The following is a 17,890-nucleotide window of genomic DNA, read 5'->3' as shown; positions in this document are numbered from 1 at the left end:
TGGGACACCGCCTGAGACACCTGGGGACTTCTTAGTTCACTTCCTGCCTGTAAGTTTCACTCCTCAAACTGAGCTTGGAACTAAGCCAAAGATCAAAAGTCCAAGAACACCATTCAGCAGACACCTTCTTTCCAAGCCATAGCACCCGGGGACCCCGAGTCACCCCAAAGCCACCCCACAACTGGTTGACAACAGCGGCCGCGACCCGCCAAATCAACCCAAATTACATTTGCGGGGCCGCTGGAGGCGCTTCCTGATTGGCAGGACGGTAGGAGGTGGGGCTTCGGCGGGAAACCCTTCCTCGGATTGGTGCAAACTAATGAGGGTGGGTGCTGTAGTGCTTCTGGGCGCGAAAGCTCGAACTCGCTGCCGGGTTGGTGACGGCGGGAGCTGCCACCGGCAAGTTGAAGTTACCCAGGACCGGTTCTCCCGGAGCCGCGCGGTAGGGAGGCCGGAATCATGGCCGGCGAGGTGGGTTCTGAGGTGAGTTTAGGCTCCGGCTGGGGCTGTGCAGGTCGCTTGCCGAGGGTCGAGCGTCACAGGGGACCCAGCAGGGCCAGAGCGCCGAGCCCGGCGGACTACAATTCCCGGCGTGCACCGCTCCGAGACCCCTGGGCTGGGGAAGGGGGCCTGGGCCTCGCACGGGTCTCCTGGCGGCTTCCCGCGCTCGGTCCTTGAGGCTCCTGGTTCGGCAGCGCGCGTCGCGGTCGGCCCAGCAGAGTCCTCGGCTTGTCACGGCGGCCCGCCCTGCTCTTTGGCGCGTTTCCTGCCGCGCAAGCTCCTTTTATAGCATCCCCGGCAAAAAGGCGGCCTTGGCCTGCCTGGCCTGGAGGGTGTCGGGTGGGATTCGCTGTAAACAGCGTATGACGTTTGACCTGGTTCTGGAAGGACCCTCTGAGGGTCTCGTGCGTGGGCCCACTGTGTTTGCCAACAGTGCTTCCCGCGCGGCGTCCCAGCTGACGGCTCACCGGTGGGATTTGACCATAGGGAACTGTTTCGGGATCTGTGTTCTTTTCTGGAGCCAGGACTAGGACCAGTTGCCGTAGGAACAGATTTCATGGAGTACCACAAAACCTAATCACCAAATGAAAGCCGTATTTTGACATAGTTTCCACGATTAGATACTGAACAAAATATCAGACTTAAATCAAAATGAGACCTCATCCTGCACCAACCTGCTTTCTCACCTCACCCGAATCCAAAAAGAAAGCCTTGTTTTCAGTAAAATTATTTACAAAAGCAGATGACTGGCTTCATAAGCCATACTTTTGCTGACTCTTATTTTAAAATCAAGAAAAGACCCTGAAAGTGAGGGAGGGGTTATCAGGGACAGAGAAGCGTGCCAGGGAAACGGGGAGGCAAAGTTAGAAGAATGGTAGATGAGCATAATTATTGGTTGGGGTGTGTGTGTGTCTGTGTGTGTGTGTGTGTGTGTGTGTGTGTCTGTGTGTGTGTCTGTGTGTGTCTGTCTGTGTGTCTGTGTGTGTCTGTCTGTGTGTCTGTGTGTGTGTGACAACGGCGACTGAGACATGGCTCATGAGTAAAGGCAGTTGTTGCCAATCGTGACAACCTGACTTTATCCCCAGAATCCACCTAGAAGGAAAGAATGGACTTCTGCAAGGTGTCCTCTGACTTCTGTACTCTCCCCATACACCCATACATACACATACACAAAATAAATGATGTAGTCTAAGAAATTAAAAAAGGGACTAGGAAGTTGGTTCGTTACATAAGAGCACCTGCTGCTCTTCCAGAGGGACCTGTATTTGTTCCTGTCACCCACATGTCACTCACAGCCATCCATAATTCCAGTTCCAGGTGATCCAGTGCCCTCTTCTGGCCTTCCTGGGTCCCAAGCATCCATGCAGGAGAAACACTAATACACATAAACTAAGTAAATCTTTTTTAAGAAGTTTAAAAGGAACTGGAGAGATGGCTCAATGGTTAGGAGCACTTGCTGCTTTTGCAGAGAACCCTGGTTCGATTCCCAGCACCCACTGTAACTGCAGTTCTCACACCCCCTTTTGGCCCCCACAGTCACTGCATGGATGTGGTGCATAGGCATAAATGCAGATGAAACATCCATACACATAAAATAAATCTTTTCAATTTAAAAAGGAATAACACAGTGAGTCTGATTTGTGTAATTGATGTGTTTAATAATGAAAAGTAAAAGGAGTTGTTCATTTAGCATCCTGAAGCAATTGTTTTTGTTTGGGTTTGGGTTTGGCCAGTGTGTCATCCCTTCATCAAACCATTGTGCTGCTTCTTTTCGGTTGCAGCTGGATTACCCCATACGTGCGGGCCTATGCAGACTTGGGGCTCTGTATCCTGGTTAATGCAAAGTTTATTCTCATCTTCTAGGTTAACCTGGAAATCAGTGATCTAAAACTTGCTTCACAAGAAACAGCAGACAGTCCTGTAGACAGTGGACAGGGCAGCCTTGAAACACTCGAGCCCTTGAGTGAAAGAGGTTTGTAATATACCTTATATTAATCTTAGGGAAGAGTATGGGGTCCTGGGTTTTAAGCGATTTCATTTGTTCTTATTATTTTCTTGACTTGTTAAATTGTTAGTGCCCCAACTTTATTATTTATTTTCTTTTTTTACAAATGCAAAATAACAGTGCTTATATGGATTTTTTAAAGAATATTCATTTCTGTTATATAACTGAATAGATAAAAGTGTCTAATAGTTACTACATCATTGCCTGGTTAAAAGCATTCATTATAGAAAAGGTTTCTAACACCTGCCAGCATGATTAAAACAACTTTACACACATATATATTATATGTACATATAATATATATATTATATATAATTACATTTTTTTTTGGTTTTTATGAGACAGGGTTTCTCTGTATTGTTTTGGAGGCTGTCGGTCCAGCCCGGCCTCGAACTCACAGAGATCTACCTGCCTCTGCCTCCCGAGTGCTGGGATTAAATGTGTGTGCCACCACCGCCCGGCTATAATTACATTTTTAGCAAGAGATTTTGCCACAGGAAAAAAATTTTTAGTATATTTTTAGATAAGTTTTGCTACAGTCTGTTCTTAATGGTAGTTGTATAATTCCATAAGGTGATGTATCACATGTATAATTAAATATAATTTTAAGTAGCTAGGAAGAAGGCCAAATGATTGGGTAGTTTAAGGAAAATTTGTGTTTTCTCCAGATTCTGACGAAGAAATATTTGTGAGTAAGAAGCCGAAGAGTAGGAAAGTGCTTCAAGACAGTGATTCTGAGGCCGAGGACAGAGCCCTCTCTCCAGAGAAACCCACCTATGACAGTGCGGAGGAGAATAAAGAGAACTTACACTCAAAGCGGAGCAGGAAGGTCAAGAGCACTTCTAAGACTCTGTCAGACATCGATGAGAGTAATGTGGAGGGGACTGTGTGTCAGGAGAGTCCTGACACTCAAGAGACACCTCCCTTAGAGATGAGCCCCCAGTCTGGAAGCCCTGTGAAGCTCACCACTGACAGAAAGCTTGCTAAAAAACTCTCCAGAGAAGAAGCTGAAGGAAAAGCAAAAGCAAAATCCAAGAGAAGATTAGAGAAAGAGGAGAGAATGATGGAAAAAATTAGGCGGCTAAAAAAGAAAGAAAGGAAACATGAGGTATGTTGTAATTTTCTGAACTTTGTAATCCTTTTTGTTGTTGTTTTTGAGACAAGGTCACACTATGTAGCCTTGGCTGGCCTGGAACTCACAGAGATCCGCCTGCCTCTGCCTCCTGAGTGCTTGGAATTAAGGACGCATGCCACCATGCCCAGCAGTCATTTTTCTGAACTTTATAATCCAGTCTTTGTTCAAGGTCCTTCTAAAATGTATTTTTATTTGATGTGTAATTACACATACTTAGGGGTACTAGATATTGCAGTACATGTGTGAAGCATGTGAGGATCAGATCAGAACAGTTGGCAAGCCTATCGTCACCTCCAGTAGTTAGCATTTCTTTATGTTGGGCATATAAAAATCCTGTGCACTAGTTGTATTGAAATATTGAATTAATAGTTGTCAACCCATAGTTAGCTTACTGTGTTATAGGACTTTAAGAGTTATTCTTGGGGGTTGGCAAGATTGCTTAGTGGTTAAGAACACTGGCTGCTGTTCCAGAGGACCTGAGTTCAGTTCACACCAACCACATGGCAGCTTCACAACTGTCTGTAACTCCACTTCTAGGGAATCTGACACCCTCACACACATGTACATGCAGGCAAAATACCAATACACATAAAACAAATAAGTTATTATTACTATTATTATTTGAGGCAGGGTTTCTCTGTGTGTAGCTCTGGCTGTCCTGGAATTTGCTCTGTAGACCAGACTGACCTCAAACTCACAGAGATCCTCCTGCCTCCGCCTTCAGAGTGCTGGAATTAAAGGTGTGTGCCACCACTGCCCGGCAAAACAAATTATTGAAAAAAGAGTTATTCTTATCTGTCTACACTCCTGTACCCACTCCCACTGAATGTATCTCTTTTTATAAACCATCCAAGGCACTGCTATTCTATTCTACTCTTCTTTTTTTTTTTTTTTAAGATTTATTTTTTCATCTCTGTGAGTTCGAGACCAGCCTGGTCTACAGAGCTAGTTCCAGGACAGCCTCCAAAGCCACAGAGAAACCCTGTCTTGAAAAACCAAAAAAAAAAAAAAAAAAAAAAAAAAAGAAGTTGACTGAGACACTGGGCCCTGTCCTGAGCATAGGAAACCTTAAAGCCCACTCCCACACACTTCCTCCAACAAGACCATACCCACTCCAGTAAAGTCACACCTCATAATAGTGCCACTCCTTATGAGATTATAGGGGTCAATTACATCCAAACTACCACAGTCCTCTAGTCCCATCAACATTGCTACAAATGACAGAATTTCATTTTTTAAGAATGAACAGTGTACCCTTGAGTATGTATGAGTATTTTATGTATGTACTTGTTGAGTACATTCTAAAGAATAATTAGGTTTTATTTTCCAGATACATTAATATTTTAAAATGTAGGTTTTAGTTCCTGATATTGTTTCTGCACACAAATTACAGTTTTAAATTGGCTGCTTTGCATAAATAGTGATGGTTATATAATTTATAATTATTGATCTTTTTTGACATTGTGGATAAATGGGTTCCTGGTTCCTTGGTATGTTCTTTGTTTTGTTTTGTTTTGTTTTGTTTTGTTTTGTTGGTTTTTCGAGACAGGGTTTCTCTGTGGCTTTGGAGGCTGTCCTGGAACTAGCCCTTGTAGACCAGGCTGGCCTCAAACTCACAGAGATCCGCCTGCTTCTGCCTCCCAAGTGCTGGGATTAAAGGCGTGCGCCACCAACGCCCGGCCCTTGGTATGTTCTTATAGTAATTCTTTGTTACTGTTCCTCTGATGAAATGAACTTTGAAGGGAGAATTTTAAAAAACATATATCAATCAAAAGTTCATTTGTTAGCATGGTGGTGGTAGTGTGCACCTTTAATCCCACCACTCGGGAGGCAGAGGCAGGTGGATCTCTGTGAGTTTGAAGCCAGTCTGAACTACAGAGCAAGTTGCAGGACAGGGCTGTTACACAGAGAAAGTCTGTCTTGAAAAACAAAAACAAACAAAAATCACAGCTTGGATTTCAAGGAACAAGGGTAGGTTAGGAACCAGTGAGAATGTTCTAGGTGTGTTATATTGTCTGTTGAGGAAAGGTGGGCTTTGTTGTCGTTTCAAATTGCCATATGATGTTGTGAACTGCTAGACTTTAAAATGATTGGATTGTACTTTTTCTTTATTGTCTAGGAAGGTGATGCAGACCAACCACTTAATGACAGTGGCTGTCTTCTTGAAGACAGTGATCTTTTTGAAACAGGTTTGGAAGAAGATGACTCTCCACTGGAAGATGAAGAGTCCTTAGAGTCGATAAGGGCAGCCGTGAAAGGCAGAGTGAAGAACAGCAAGGCAAGTGAAGAGCTATCCCAGCCTCACCCTCCTTGGCCAACCTCGCTCTGTTTTAAACTTAATTTCTAAAGGATGCGTTTTTATGTAGGGTGGGTTTTTTGCTTGCATGTATGTCTGTGTATCACATGCATACATGGAAGCCCATGGAGACCAGAAGAGGACATCAGACCTTCTAAAACAGAAGTTACAGATGGCTGTAAGCTGCCTTGTGGGTGCTGGAAATGAAATCTGGGTCCTCTGCACTTTGGCTCGTTTACTGCTCAAGATTGAGGATCAGAGTTCAAATCTCTAGAAACCAGATAAAAAAGTAACGTGTGGTCATGAACTGTAACCCCCGGCCTGGGAGACAGAGATAGGAAGATTGCCTGGACCTGGTGATCAGCACAGTCCCAGATTCAGTGAAGAGACCCTGTCTTAAGGCAATAAGGTAACAGAGTAGGATACCTGATAGCCTTCTCTGGCCTCCATGTGTGTATACCAGTGTACAAATAAACATGCATATACAGCAAACATGCATTCATACATACACACACACAAATAAAACTTAAACAAAAAAAGGAATATTTTAGTTAGGTTTCTATTGCTGTGATAAACACCGTGGCCGAAAGCCTGTTGGGGAGGAAAGGGTCTATTTCAGCTTACAGTTGTAGTCCAACATGAAGAGAAGTAAGCATAGGAACTGAAGAAAAGTCATAGAGGAGTGCTGCTTACTAGCTTGCTCTCCATATCTTGCGCATCCTGCGTTATTTGTTTTTTTGTTTTGTTTCGTTTTTGTTTTTTTTTTTGGTTTTTCAAGACAGGGATTTTCTGTATTTTTTGGAGACTGTTCTGGAACTTGCTCTGTAGACTACACTGGCCTTGATCTTACAGAGATCTGCCTGCCTCTGCCTCCCAAGTGCTGGGATTAAAGAAAGCCACACACCACCAACTTCAGCCTGCTTTTTTTATACAAGCCAGTACCACCTTCCCAGGGACACCTCCCACAATGGACTGGGCCTCTCCTCCATTAATCATTAATCAAAACAACAGTACCTACACAGACTTGCCTGCAGGCCAATCTTTTTTTTTTTTTTTTTTTTGGCTTTCCGAGACAGGGTTTCTCTGTGGCTTCGAAGGCTGTCCTGGAACTCGCTTGGTAGTCCAGGCTGGTCTCGAACTCACAGAGATCCGCCTGCCTCTGCCTCCCGAGTGCTGGGATTAAAGGCGTGCACCTCCAACGCCCGGCGCAGGCCAGTCTTATGGAGGCATTTTCTCAATTAAGAGTCCCTCTTTCCAGATATGTCTAGATTCATGTCAAGTTGACAAAATCAACCAGCACAAGGGATTTACTTTCTTAAGATTTTATGTATATGAATGTATATACTGATGTGTGTATGTGCCCCATGTTCATGCAGTGCCTGTGGAAACCAGAAAAGGATGTTTGAGTCCCTGGAACTTGAGTTATAAACTTCTGTGAACTAGGGCATAGTAGTTAGGAACTGAACCCAGATCCTCTGCAAAAACAAGTGTTCTTAACTGCTGGTTTAACATTCCTAGTCCCCATAAGAGAGGGATTTTTTTTTTCAGTTCCCCAGAAGTCATTTCCCTTCTTAGGAAATATGTAAATAGAAAAATTAAGGTTTGGGTTCCATTTATATATAACTTTTTTCTAGGCACAGTAGGAAAAGTTTCTGTCTGGTAATTATTAATTTAAGAATGAAGTCGTATGATGTAGTAAGAAACATCTTTGATATCCCAGCCACTTGGGAGGCAGGAGAATTGCAAATTCAAGGCCAGCCTGGGAAATTTGATGAGACCCTGTCTCAAAGCAAAATTTGAGGGTTGGGATGTATCTCAGTAGAAGAACACTGACCTTCCATGGCTAGGCTCAGAGTTCAACTCCTTGCACTAACAAGAGAAAAACACATCTTTTTATCTGAGTTTAATTGATTTGCAATCTTCTAGAAAAAGGTACCGTGTCTGGAGAGTGAGACGTTTTCACTAGAAGAAGAAAATGAGTTACCTAAAGGCAGTGGGAGGAAGGTAAGACAGCCCTCCCCAGTACTGATGTGGATCTCTTCCACAGGTGACTGCATTTCTCACAGATAAATATTTACCTTCTTTGATTTCCTTGGTAACCAAGATCTTTCTTTTCTTATTTACTTCTTTTTTTTAAGATTTATTTATTTTTATGTGTATATTCTATGCCTGTATGTATGTCTGTGTGCTACGTGCCTACAGTGCCTGGTGCCCAGAAGTAGGCGTCAGATCCCCTGGATCTGGAACTGCCATGTGGGTGCCAGGAACTGAACCTGGGTCCTCAGCAAAAGTAATAGGTGCTCTTAACCACTGAGCCGTCTCTCTGTCCTCCAAGGTGTTTCTTTTTATATAGAAGGAACAGAAGTATCATTAGGTTAAATTTGTTTTCTGAGACTTGCTTATAAATATTCATGTACTGGGTTTATTAGTGCCTGTTCTTCTTTCTTTTCCTGTTTTCTTGGAGAGAAAAGCTCTTCAGAGATAAATATCTTCCTGGAAACCACCATTAATGTAGTTTCACCTTTTGTTGTTTTTTTAAGGAAAGAAGGGCAGCGAAGTTAAGTAAGGAAGCATTAAAAAAGCTGCATAGTGAGACTCAGCGTCTTGTCCGAGGTAATACAAACTGGTACAGTAAACTTTGAGGCTCGAGGCGAATCATGATTTGTTTTTGTTGTTTTGTTTTGGTCAGCTCAACTTGGATGTTGGAGAGTTGTTTTGCTAACACTCCTAATGTAAATTCACATTGTGATTTGAAATTTAGAGTTAAACGTGATAAATGTTCATTGTTCTCAAGCCCATGGATCACTAATATAAACAGAAAATTTGCAGAATTGTGTTAGAGCTAAAGAAGAAACTATTTGTTTTAAGATATATATTTTTAAAATTTGAAACTATATGTATATGTGTATGTGGGGGGGTTATGCATATGAGTGTAATTGCCCACAGTGGCCAGAGGAATTCAGATCCCCTGGAGCTCTAGTTATAGGCACCTGTGAACTGCTGACCCAACATGGGTTCCAGGAACTGACTCAGATCCTCTGTGAGAGCATAAGTGCTCTAGCCCCTAGAGGGGAAACTTTTAAATGTCGTCTATGGACATCAGGATCCCTGTAGGAAGTTTTGAAATGTTTAAAATTTTAATTCCCCACAATGATTCTGTTTCAATAGGTTTGAAATGAGATCCAAGAATAAATATAAATTTATTAAAATCATTCTGGTTTATTTTGCCTGGCATGTGGCCCAAGGCCCTTAAGGTGTTTGAAGCTGGGAGAATTGAAAGTTTGAGATCAACATGGACTATATAGCAAGTTCCAGGCTAACCCATGTTACACAGTATGACCCTGTTTCGTAAGAAAAAAAAAGCACAAAAGCCAGGGGTCTTTAAGGAGCTTGCTTGTGTTTGGCACTTGCCCTTGGTAAAGCAGGATTGTTTTCTGTTTCTCGTGGTAGCTTTGTTTTATATTATTTGATTAACTGAGTGTGAAGTGACATTTCAGAATATACACATGAGCATTTCCTTGTTTTGTTCCATTTTTTTAGAATCTGCACTTAATCTTCCATATCATATGCCTGAGAATAAAACTATTCACGATTTCTTCAAACGTAAACCCCGGCCCACTTGCCAGGGAAATGCCATGGCCCTGCTGAAGTAAGAACCTGCTTTCCTTGTGATTACAGTCTCAGTGAATATTTAGTTTTGTAGCATCTAGTGTAAACGTTCAGACTCCTTAGTCCCTTAAAAGCAATGTAAACGATTCATTCTGTGTTGAGGGATGAGAATGTTTCACAGTGAGAATTTTGGGTTTTCAATTCCATCTCATTTCCCCCTTTCTAGGTCATGTAAGTATCAGTCAGGCCATTACAAGGAGACCATAAACACAGCAAATGCAGCTGAGATGAATGCTGATGACCCCAGCAAAGGTTCTGAGCAGACAGCAGGTGCAGCAATCGAAAAGGAAACTAATATTCTCCCCAAGGTCTCAGAAGAAGCCCAGATCACTGCTGGAGCAGATGAGGCTTGTGGGGAGGAGCCAGTCAGACACGGAGACCTGGAAATCGAGGAGATGGAGAAGCACAGTGATGACGGACCTTCTGGGGACAGCTCAGTGTCAGAGCAGGAATCCTCCATCTCCAAGAACAAGACCAATGAGGCGTATCAGGTGGGAGAACTCACGGCATCTGACTCGCATGCCCTGGAGGGAGAAAAACTGGAAAAAACAGAAGAAACAGATGCAAAAGAGGAAGAGCCGGAGCAGAAAACTAAGTTGTCAGCGGTTGCGCCACCTGAAAAGGTGAGAAGATTCACCGTGGACCGACTTAAACAACTGGGAGTGGATGTTTCCATTAAGCCTCGGCTGGGTGCTGATAAAGATTCCTTTGTGATACTCGATGAACCGGAAACCAACAGAGGTAACCCTTGAAACTGGGAAGATTGATTGGGGTGGTTCATACTGGCAACTTGTGCTGCTGTGGAAGATGGTGAATGTGGGAGAAGACAGAGATTGACATCATCTTAGTCTAGATGCACTAGAGTCCCATTCAATGAGTTCACAGATGTCAGGGTGATCTTTTAAGTCTTTTATCAGAAGGAAACCTGATAATTAGCATACAGAAGAGACCTACTGCTATTTGGTTATGGTATTTAGGACTTTATTTCTGCCTTTCTGACTTGAACATCTAAATTTTTTCTATGACCCTGTGTCAAATCTTATTAAATCATTCATAAAAACATTTCATTTTTTCACACCCAGAAAGAAACACTTTGATCCACTTCAATCATCTGCAAAACTGAATTTCTTGCCGGGTGTTGGTGACACTCACTTTTAATCCCAGCACTTGAGAGGCAGAGGCAGGTGGATCTCTGTGAGTTCGAAGCCAGCCTGGTCTAAAGAGCAAGTTCCAGGGCAGGCTCCAAGGCTACAGAGAAATCCTGTCTCAAAAAAACAAAAAAAGGTTTTCAATTAGCAGCTTGTGATTGGCAGGTGCTGTCAGCCACTGTGTCTGGTATAAAATATACCTGGTAACTTTGTTGGGTAGATGGATTTTGTAGACTTTTAAAGGAGAGAAGGGTATTCTGGGGATGTATTTTATTTTTTCACTTTTTTGGGGGTGGGCAGGGTCTCACCCCCCCCATCCCCGCCATTATCTTCTCCCAATATGTACCATGCAGAGCTTTTTCTGTTATTTCCAAAAATGTCCTTCTCAGACAGGCAGCGGTAGCACACACCTTTAATTTCACCACGTGGGAGGCAGAGATGAGCAGATCTCTGTGAGTTCAAGGCTGTCCTGGTCTACAGCCTGAGTTCCAGGACAGGCTCCAAAGCTACACAGAGAAACCCTGTCTTGAGAAAAACAAAACGACGATTTAAAAAAAAGTCTTTCACAGGGATGCTTGTAGTGTACACCTATAACACCAGCACTTGGCTGGTGGTGGAATGCTGCCAAGTTAGAGTCCAGCTTGATCTACGTTGTGAGTTCTAGACCAGCCAAGGTTACATAGCCAAGACAAGCAAGAATTAAAACAATGTTAATATCTCAATTTCTTTCTCTCATAGATAATTTCCATGAGAAAAAATGAACGTAGATTTAAATTTCATCATGTAGGAAATACACTATTCCTATTCTTTATGAAGGCACAAGAAATAGTTCTAGCTAGTGACAATGTGAACAGTGGACCGGCCTGGAGCTGCCTGTGTAGACTTGAGCTGGAACAGAGGTTTTTCACTTGGCAAAAGATGAGAACCTAGGAAAAGACTGAGGGAAGGAGAGTAAGGGATGGTTGAGTCATGAGATAAAGGGCCAAGAAAGTGATTGCTTCATTTGATCCCAGGATGAAGATCTTTGAGAATCGTCACTTTCACTAGTTATGAACGAAAGCGCTTCCTTGCTATTATTTTAGGGCCAAGCGAAATCTTCCTACTCAATTGTTTTATTTTATTAGCATCAGTAATGATTTGCCTATTTCTGTTCCCTTTCTGCTGGTACCACCTGTTGCTTCCAACTTTACTGAGCTATTATAAATAGGAGACAGACTTAGGGTTTCTCTCACTGTTCTTTTGTCTATAAGTAGACATAGCAGTTTTTAGAGTTGGGATTTTACTGTTAATAATTGTCAGAGACACCATAAAAGATTTTGTATCCTTTTCTAGGGAAAATAAAGAACACATATAGATGCTAACCATACTCTACTAACATGGGATCTGAATACATGTTTTTAAAAAATTAACCATTGACTGAGTGTGATGGTGCACACCTATAATCTCAGCACGTAGATGACAGAGGCAGGAGGATCAGAAGTTCAAGATAAGCCTGGGCAACCTGAGACCCTGTTTCAAAATAAATATAATAATAAGATCCACCAAAAAATGAGCTTTTTATTTTTATATTCTTTCCTCCTTTTAAAGAGTTACTATTTATTTGTTTCATTTTATGTATATATGTCTGAATGCATGAATGTATACCATGTGCAGGAACCCGTGGAGGTCAGAAGGCATAGGATTCCCTGGAACTGGAATTACAGACAATTGTTAGCTACCATGTGTGTGCTGGGAACCAAACCCAGGTCCTCTGCAAGAGCAGCTAGTGCTCTTAACCACTGAGCCATCTCTAGCCTCGGATTAAACTTGTTTTGTCTTTTTGAGACAGTGCCTCACTATGTAGCCCTGGCTGGCCTGAAACTTGCTGTGTAGACTAAGATGGCCTTGAACTCATAAAGATACACCTGCCTCTTTAATTTCCAAGTGCTGTGATTAAAAGTATATACCATCATACCTGGCTCCAAATTAAGATTTTTAATAGCTGAAATTAAGGCAGGTTTTGTTTTGTTTTTTGTTTTTTACTACTGATTTGATACTAAAAATGAAAGAGAGACTGTAGAGGGCTCAAAGAGTAAAACCACTTGCCATCAAGCCTATTGACCTGAATTTGAACTCTGGAATCCACAAGATGAAAAGAAAGGACTAACTCTAATAACTGTACTCTGACCTCCACACATGTGTAATGTCATGCATTCATATACACACAATGATAAGCACAATAAAAGTTTATTTTAAAATGTCTGGTTTTTAAAACTGAGGGAGAACAGTTATGGGTTACAGTGTATGGATTTTATGTAGGTCTTAGTAGCAAGGGGGTTTTGGTTTCTGTTATTTTCCTTAATACTGTTAATCTGGAAATTGTATCATTCTTTACTGGAGTCTTCAAGGAAAGAGCATGAGTATGGCAATCTGACAAACAGGTTCATGTTTGAGTTTAGAATTGGAAGCCTTGAAGCAGCGTTTCTGGAGACACGCTAACCCAGCAGCCCCTCCCAGGGCCCGTCAGACGGTGAACGTGAACATTATAGTGAAGGACTTGGGCGGCGACGGGAAGGAAGAGCTAAAGGCAGATGTGGTGCCTGTGACTTTGGCAGCTGAGAAGCTGGAAGAGGCAAGCCACACAAAACCAGGTATTTGTCTCTAGTATTGAAGGCTCTATGGCAAAAAGTTACAGAACCTTTTTCCTTGGAAATTGACACAGTGAAAGATGTGGGGTAGGCACAATAGCTTTTTTTTTTTTATTTAATAGCATTTATAAAAAGCAATGAATACTGTAGAAAAAAATAGAACAAATAAGTGTGTTAGTCACTGTTTTCCATCATGGCTTCTGATCCAGAGACTTTTTCAGCACTGAGACTCAAATCCAGAGTCCCTTGCATACTGATCCAGTGTTTTTCCACTGAGCTGCATCCCTGTCCCTTTGAGTCAGAGACTTCTGAAGCCTCATTCCCTCCCCACCATCCTTTTAAACGGTTGTTTTAATTAACTGGGTACAGACATTCTCTTCTATACTATCCCATGTTGAAATAAATAAAAGCCAGCTGAGTGGTGGTGGTGCACACCTTTAATTCCAGCACTTGGGAGGCAGAGACAGATGGTTCTTTGTGAGTTCGAGGCCAGCCTAATCTACCGAATTAGTTCTAGGACAGCCAAGCCTACACAAACCCTGTCTAGAAAAACAAAATCCAAAAATAAGTAAAAACCTAGAGTATTAAGGTCTTTGGTTTTCTTTGGGGTGTCTGGAATACTTAAATTGCATGTTTATTTATTGTAGTGTGTAGTTGGTCATATCTAAAGCATGCCAATATTTTTTGTTCAGGTGAAAAACTGCAGGTGCTAAAAGCTAAACTGCAGGAGGCAATGAAACTCCGAAGGCTTGAGGAGCGGCAAAAGCGACAAGCGTTATTTAAATTAGATAATGAAGATGGATTTGAAGAGGAGGAGGAAGAGGAAGAAATGACAGATGAGTCTGAAGAGGATGGAGAAGAGGAGGAGGATCAAGACCCTCAGGAGGTTTGGGCAATTATATAATATTGTCACTTGGTCATGATGAGTAAGAAAGAAAATAAGAGTTATGATTTATTTATTATGTGTATGGATCTTTTATCTGCAGTACCTGTGGAGGCTAGAATAGGACATTGGGTCCTCTGGAACTGCAATTCCAAGTGGTTGTTAGCTGGTGCTGGGAACTGAAACAGTTCTCTGGAAGGCAGAAAGTGCTCTTAAGTGCTGAGCCATCTCTCCAGTCCCAAAAAGGTTTTTTTTTAAAAATGTGTATGCATGTTTTACCTGTATATATGTGAGTGTACCACATGTGTGCCTGGAGTATGGATGAAAGTAGCTATCTAAGCCAGGCAATGGTGGCTCACACCCTTAACCCCAGCATTTAGGAGGCAGAAGCAGGAGGATCTCTGAGTTTAAGGCCAACCTGGTCTACAAAGCAAGTTCCAGAATAGCCAGGGCTACGTAGAGAAACCCTGTCTCGGAAAAAAGAAAGAATGAAGGAAGAAAGAAAATAGCTATCTTATATGTGTTCAAAGCTCAACACATACGGTTCTGTTGGCAATATTGAGTGCCTGTAGTTCAAAGCTGTGTGTCTTGTTTCTACATGTTAGTTTATGTATTTAACATACTGCTAATATTGAAAATAACTTATTAATAAGGACTTTTACATTTCTCTTTGATATTGAAAAGCAATTGTTCTTATTTAGGTTGAAGTCTGGAATAAGTTCTCAACCAAGAGGTCTTCCCAAGTTAATCTCCTTCCTCTGTCCCTGTTTCATAGTAGTTTTGTGGCCCAGGAGAGGTTATATGTCTGTTAGGTGTAGAAAGAGCTCTGTTGTCAGTGTTGAAAGGCATGGTTAGCATGTAATCCTGAGTAAAGAAAGAGAAGGCAATGGCTGGGCCGGACAGCACATCATAGTCTGGTTGATAGTGACCAGTGGTCACCCTTCCTCTAGACTGATTAATCCCTTACTAATTAGTAACATGCTAATCTTTTCTTCCTTCATAATTTTGTAGCAATATTGGGAGTGTGAAAAGCTCTAAAATCCCCCAGGTATGATGGCACACACCTTTAATCCCAGCACTTGGGAGGCAAAAGCAGGAGGTGGATCTCTGAATTCCAGGCCATCCTGTTCTACAGAGTGAGTTTAGACTAGTCAGGGAGCCAGGCCCACATAGTGACATCCGTCTCAAAAACAAAACAAGGCAAAAGAAAAGAAAACCCAAAATCAAAAAATAAAAACAACTATAAAAAGTGTCAGGGGAATGACATTGCTGACAATACTCACATTGAATTTGTTTCATGTTCACCTTTTTGAACTTGAGATGTGACCTGTAACCAAGAATCCATATTTCAGGCTAAGAATGGATTTACTTTTATACTTTTTGACTTGTATTGTTTTTTTTTTTTCCATGATTGGCATAGACTACAGAATTTCTTCTTGGTAGTGAAGATACAGAAACCAAAGATGAAAAAGAGACAGACAAAGAAAATACAGATGGCAGTAGTGAAATTGGCAAGTGTGTTGACCTCTCTGTTCCCAAGCCCCTCTCCTCAGATTCCACCTTACTTCTGTTTAAGGACAGCTCTTCCAAGATGGGGTAAGTTATTCTAAGGAAATGTAAAACTCTTTTGGATTTCTAAAGGCTTGTATGTTTAAAGGGGTGTGTATCTGTGTGTGGGTGTGTACACATGAGTGCAGGTACATGAGGAAGCTAGAAGAGGGCTTTGGATCCTCTGGAGCTGGAGTTTCAGGTGGTTGTGAGCCACCTGATGTGGGTTCTGGGAATTGATCTTGGGACCTCTGGAAGAGCAGTACACACTTGTTTCTCCAGCCCTCCCTTTGAGTTTCTTACAAGAGAGTAAGAAGTAAGAACAGATACTCAAGTAGTTTACTCTTTTATTTTGTAGTTACTTTCCTAGTGAAGAAAAATCAGAAACAGATGAACACTTGGGCAAGCAGTCTGGCAAACTGGGTAAGTAGTGGTTCTTAGGGAGAACTGTTTTTAGTTCTGGTACATAAGGGCCATGAAAGTTCCTTTTTTTTTTTTTTTTTTTTTTTTTTTTTTTTTGAGACAGGTTTTTCTCTGTGTATCCCTGGCTGTCCTGAAACCCACTCAGTAGACCAGGCTGGCCTCAAACTCACAAGAAATCTATCTGCCTCTGCCACCCGAGTACACAGCACATTCTTACGTGTGACAGTGACAGTGATTTATGAATTGGAATGTTTTTCATGGCCCATTTTTGGGACTGCTTTTGTTTTTTCACATTGATTTACTTTATGAGCATGAATGTGTGTGACTGGTGTCACAGAGGTCATAGAGGGTGTTAGATTCCATGAAGATGGAGTTACAGATGGTTGTAAGCTGCCATGTGGGTACTGAGAACTGAATCCAGGTCATCTGCAAGAGCAGCAAGGACTCTTAACTTCAGAGTCATCTTTCCAGCTCCTGGGCTACATTTTTATAGTAGACCATGGAATGGTAGGTTCTGATTTGTTGATTGAGTGAAATAAGAAATATTTCTATACATAGATAAAAGAAATGTATGTAATCTGATGGAATAATAAAGATTGATGAAGACCTTAGGCAAGGCAAGAAAAGGAAGAGAACTTCCAGGTATCACATAGCTCAGAGTAATGAGCCCTGATTATGCAATGCTGTTGTAGTAATTTACCTTTAACAGAATGATTTGAAGCCTAGAACTTAAGGGGTTTGTTTGCTGGTGAATTTTACCTGTTTGATTCTCAACTCTTTTTCCTAAACAAATGCACTTCGTTTCTGCAGTCATACCTTTAAAAGCTATTTCTTTCCTATATAATCTCATTTAGATGAAGATGACTTATGTTCACTGCTAACAAAAGAGAGCAGCCACAACAGCAGCTTTGAGCTGATTGGCTCCACAATTCCATCCTATCAGCCTTGTAACAGACAAACAGGCCGTGGAACCAGTTTTTTACCTACAACGGGAGGATTCAGATCCCCTTCCCCTGGGCTGTTTCGGGCCAGTTTGATCAGCTCAGCTTCTAAGGTAAGGTGCTGATCATTTTTCTAATCCTCCTCCTTTTACTTCCCACATTGCTAAATAAAGTGTGTCCCAGCCAACCAACTCCCACCACCTTGGTACTCAGCTCATGTGTGTTCAGCTTTAAAAATCCACCCCCTTCGTGTATTAACAAGTGTTCTTCTTGCTTAGAGGTGTTTTTCCTTAGTCTCTTTTGACTGTGCATTGTCCTCCTCAACTGCAATTGCCTGGGAGCAGATGACATATTGCAAGTAGCAACTTCTGTTGTTGTCATGACACTGAATGGCATTTGTAAAATGTTTTGCTATTGTTTTTGTTTTGGTGCCAGAGTTCAGGAAAACTGTCTGAGCCTTCACTTCCCATAGAGGATTCCCAGGATCTGTACACCGCCTCCCCAGAGCCCAAGACACTTTTCCTAGGAGCAGGAGACTTCCAGTTCTGTTTAGAAGATGACACTCAGAGCCAACTGTTGGATGCAGATGGGTAGGTAGTTTTGTGTTTCTGTGGGTGGGAATGGGGTTGGGTGCTGCTTAATTTTGTTTAAAAATAAAATGAGCTTCTGTCACTCCATCTGCTTTCTCTTCTGAGAAAGAGAAGGTGTGCAGAC

General features: G+C 42.0%; 1 protein-coding gene across 3 annotated transcripts in view; it reads left to right on the top strand.

Annotated features, from left to right (window-relative positions):
- The first annotated feature begins 343 nt into the window (after positions 1-343).
- The window catches only part of Clspn (claspin), a 32,718-nt gene continuing 15,171 nt past the window's right edge, over positions 344-17,890 (top strand). The window contains exons 1-14 of one of the 3 annotated variants that reach the window (XM_040756625.1): positions 344-471; positions 2,365-2,473; positions 3,175-3,614; positions 5,761-5,919; positions 7,864-7,941; positions 8,478-8,550; positions 9,478-9,586; positions 9,773-10,347; positions 13,175-13,384; positions 14,074-14,267; positions 15,685-15,860; positions 16,171-16,235; positions 17,090-17,289; positions 17,612-17,766. In XM_040756625.1, the coding sequence (XP_040612559.1) occupies positions 460-471; positions 2,365-2,473; positions 3,175-3,614; positions 5,761-5,919; positions 7,864-7,941; positions 8,478-8,550; positions 9,478-9,586; positions 9,773-10,347; positions 13,175-13,384; positions 14,074-14,267; positions 15,685-15,860; positions 16,171-16,235; positions 17,090-17,289; positions 17,612-17,766 (2,555 nt within the window). In that variant the 5' untranslated portion in view covers positions 344-459. Of the gene's footprint in view, positions 484-2,364; positions 2,474-3,174; positions 3,615-5,760; positions 5,920-7,863; positions 7,942-8,477; positions 8,551-9,477; positions 9,587-9,772; positions 10,348-13,174; positions 13,385-14,073; positions 14,268-15,684; positions 15,861-16,170; positions 16,236-17,089; positions 17,290-17,611; positions 17,767-17,890 lie in introns of all 3 variants that reach the window. The other 2 variants (XM_040756626.1, XM_040756624.1) reach the window with 2 other exon arrangements.

The sequence above is a fragment of the Mesocricetus auratus genome, unplaced genomic scaffold (assembly GCF_017639785.1).
Source record: "Mesocricetus auratus isolate SY011 unplaced genomic scaffold, BCM_Maur_2.0 Super-Scaffold_100014, whole genome shotgun sequence".
Taxonomy (NCBI): domain Eukaryota; kingdom Metazoa; phylum Chordata; class Mammalia; order Rodentia; family Cricetidae; genus Mesocricetus; species Mesocricetus auratus.
This window is presented reverse-complemented; position numbering and strand designations above follow the sequence as displayed.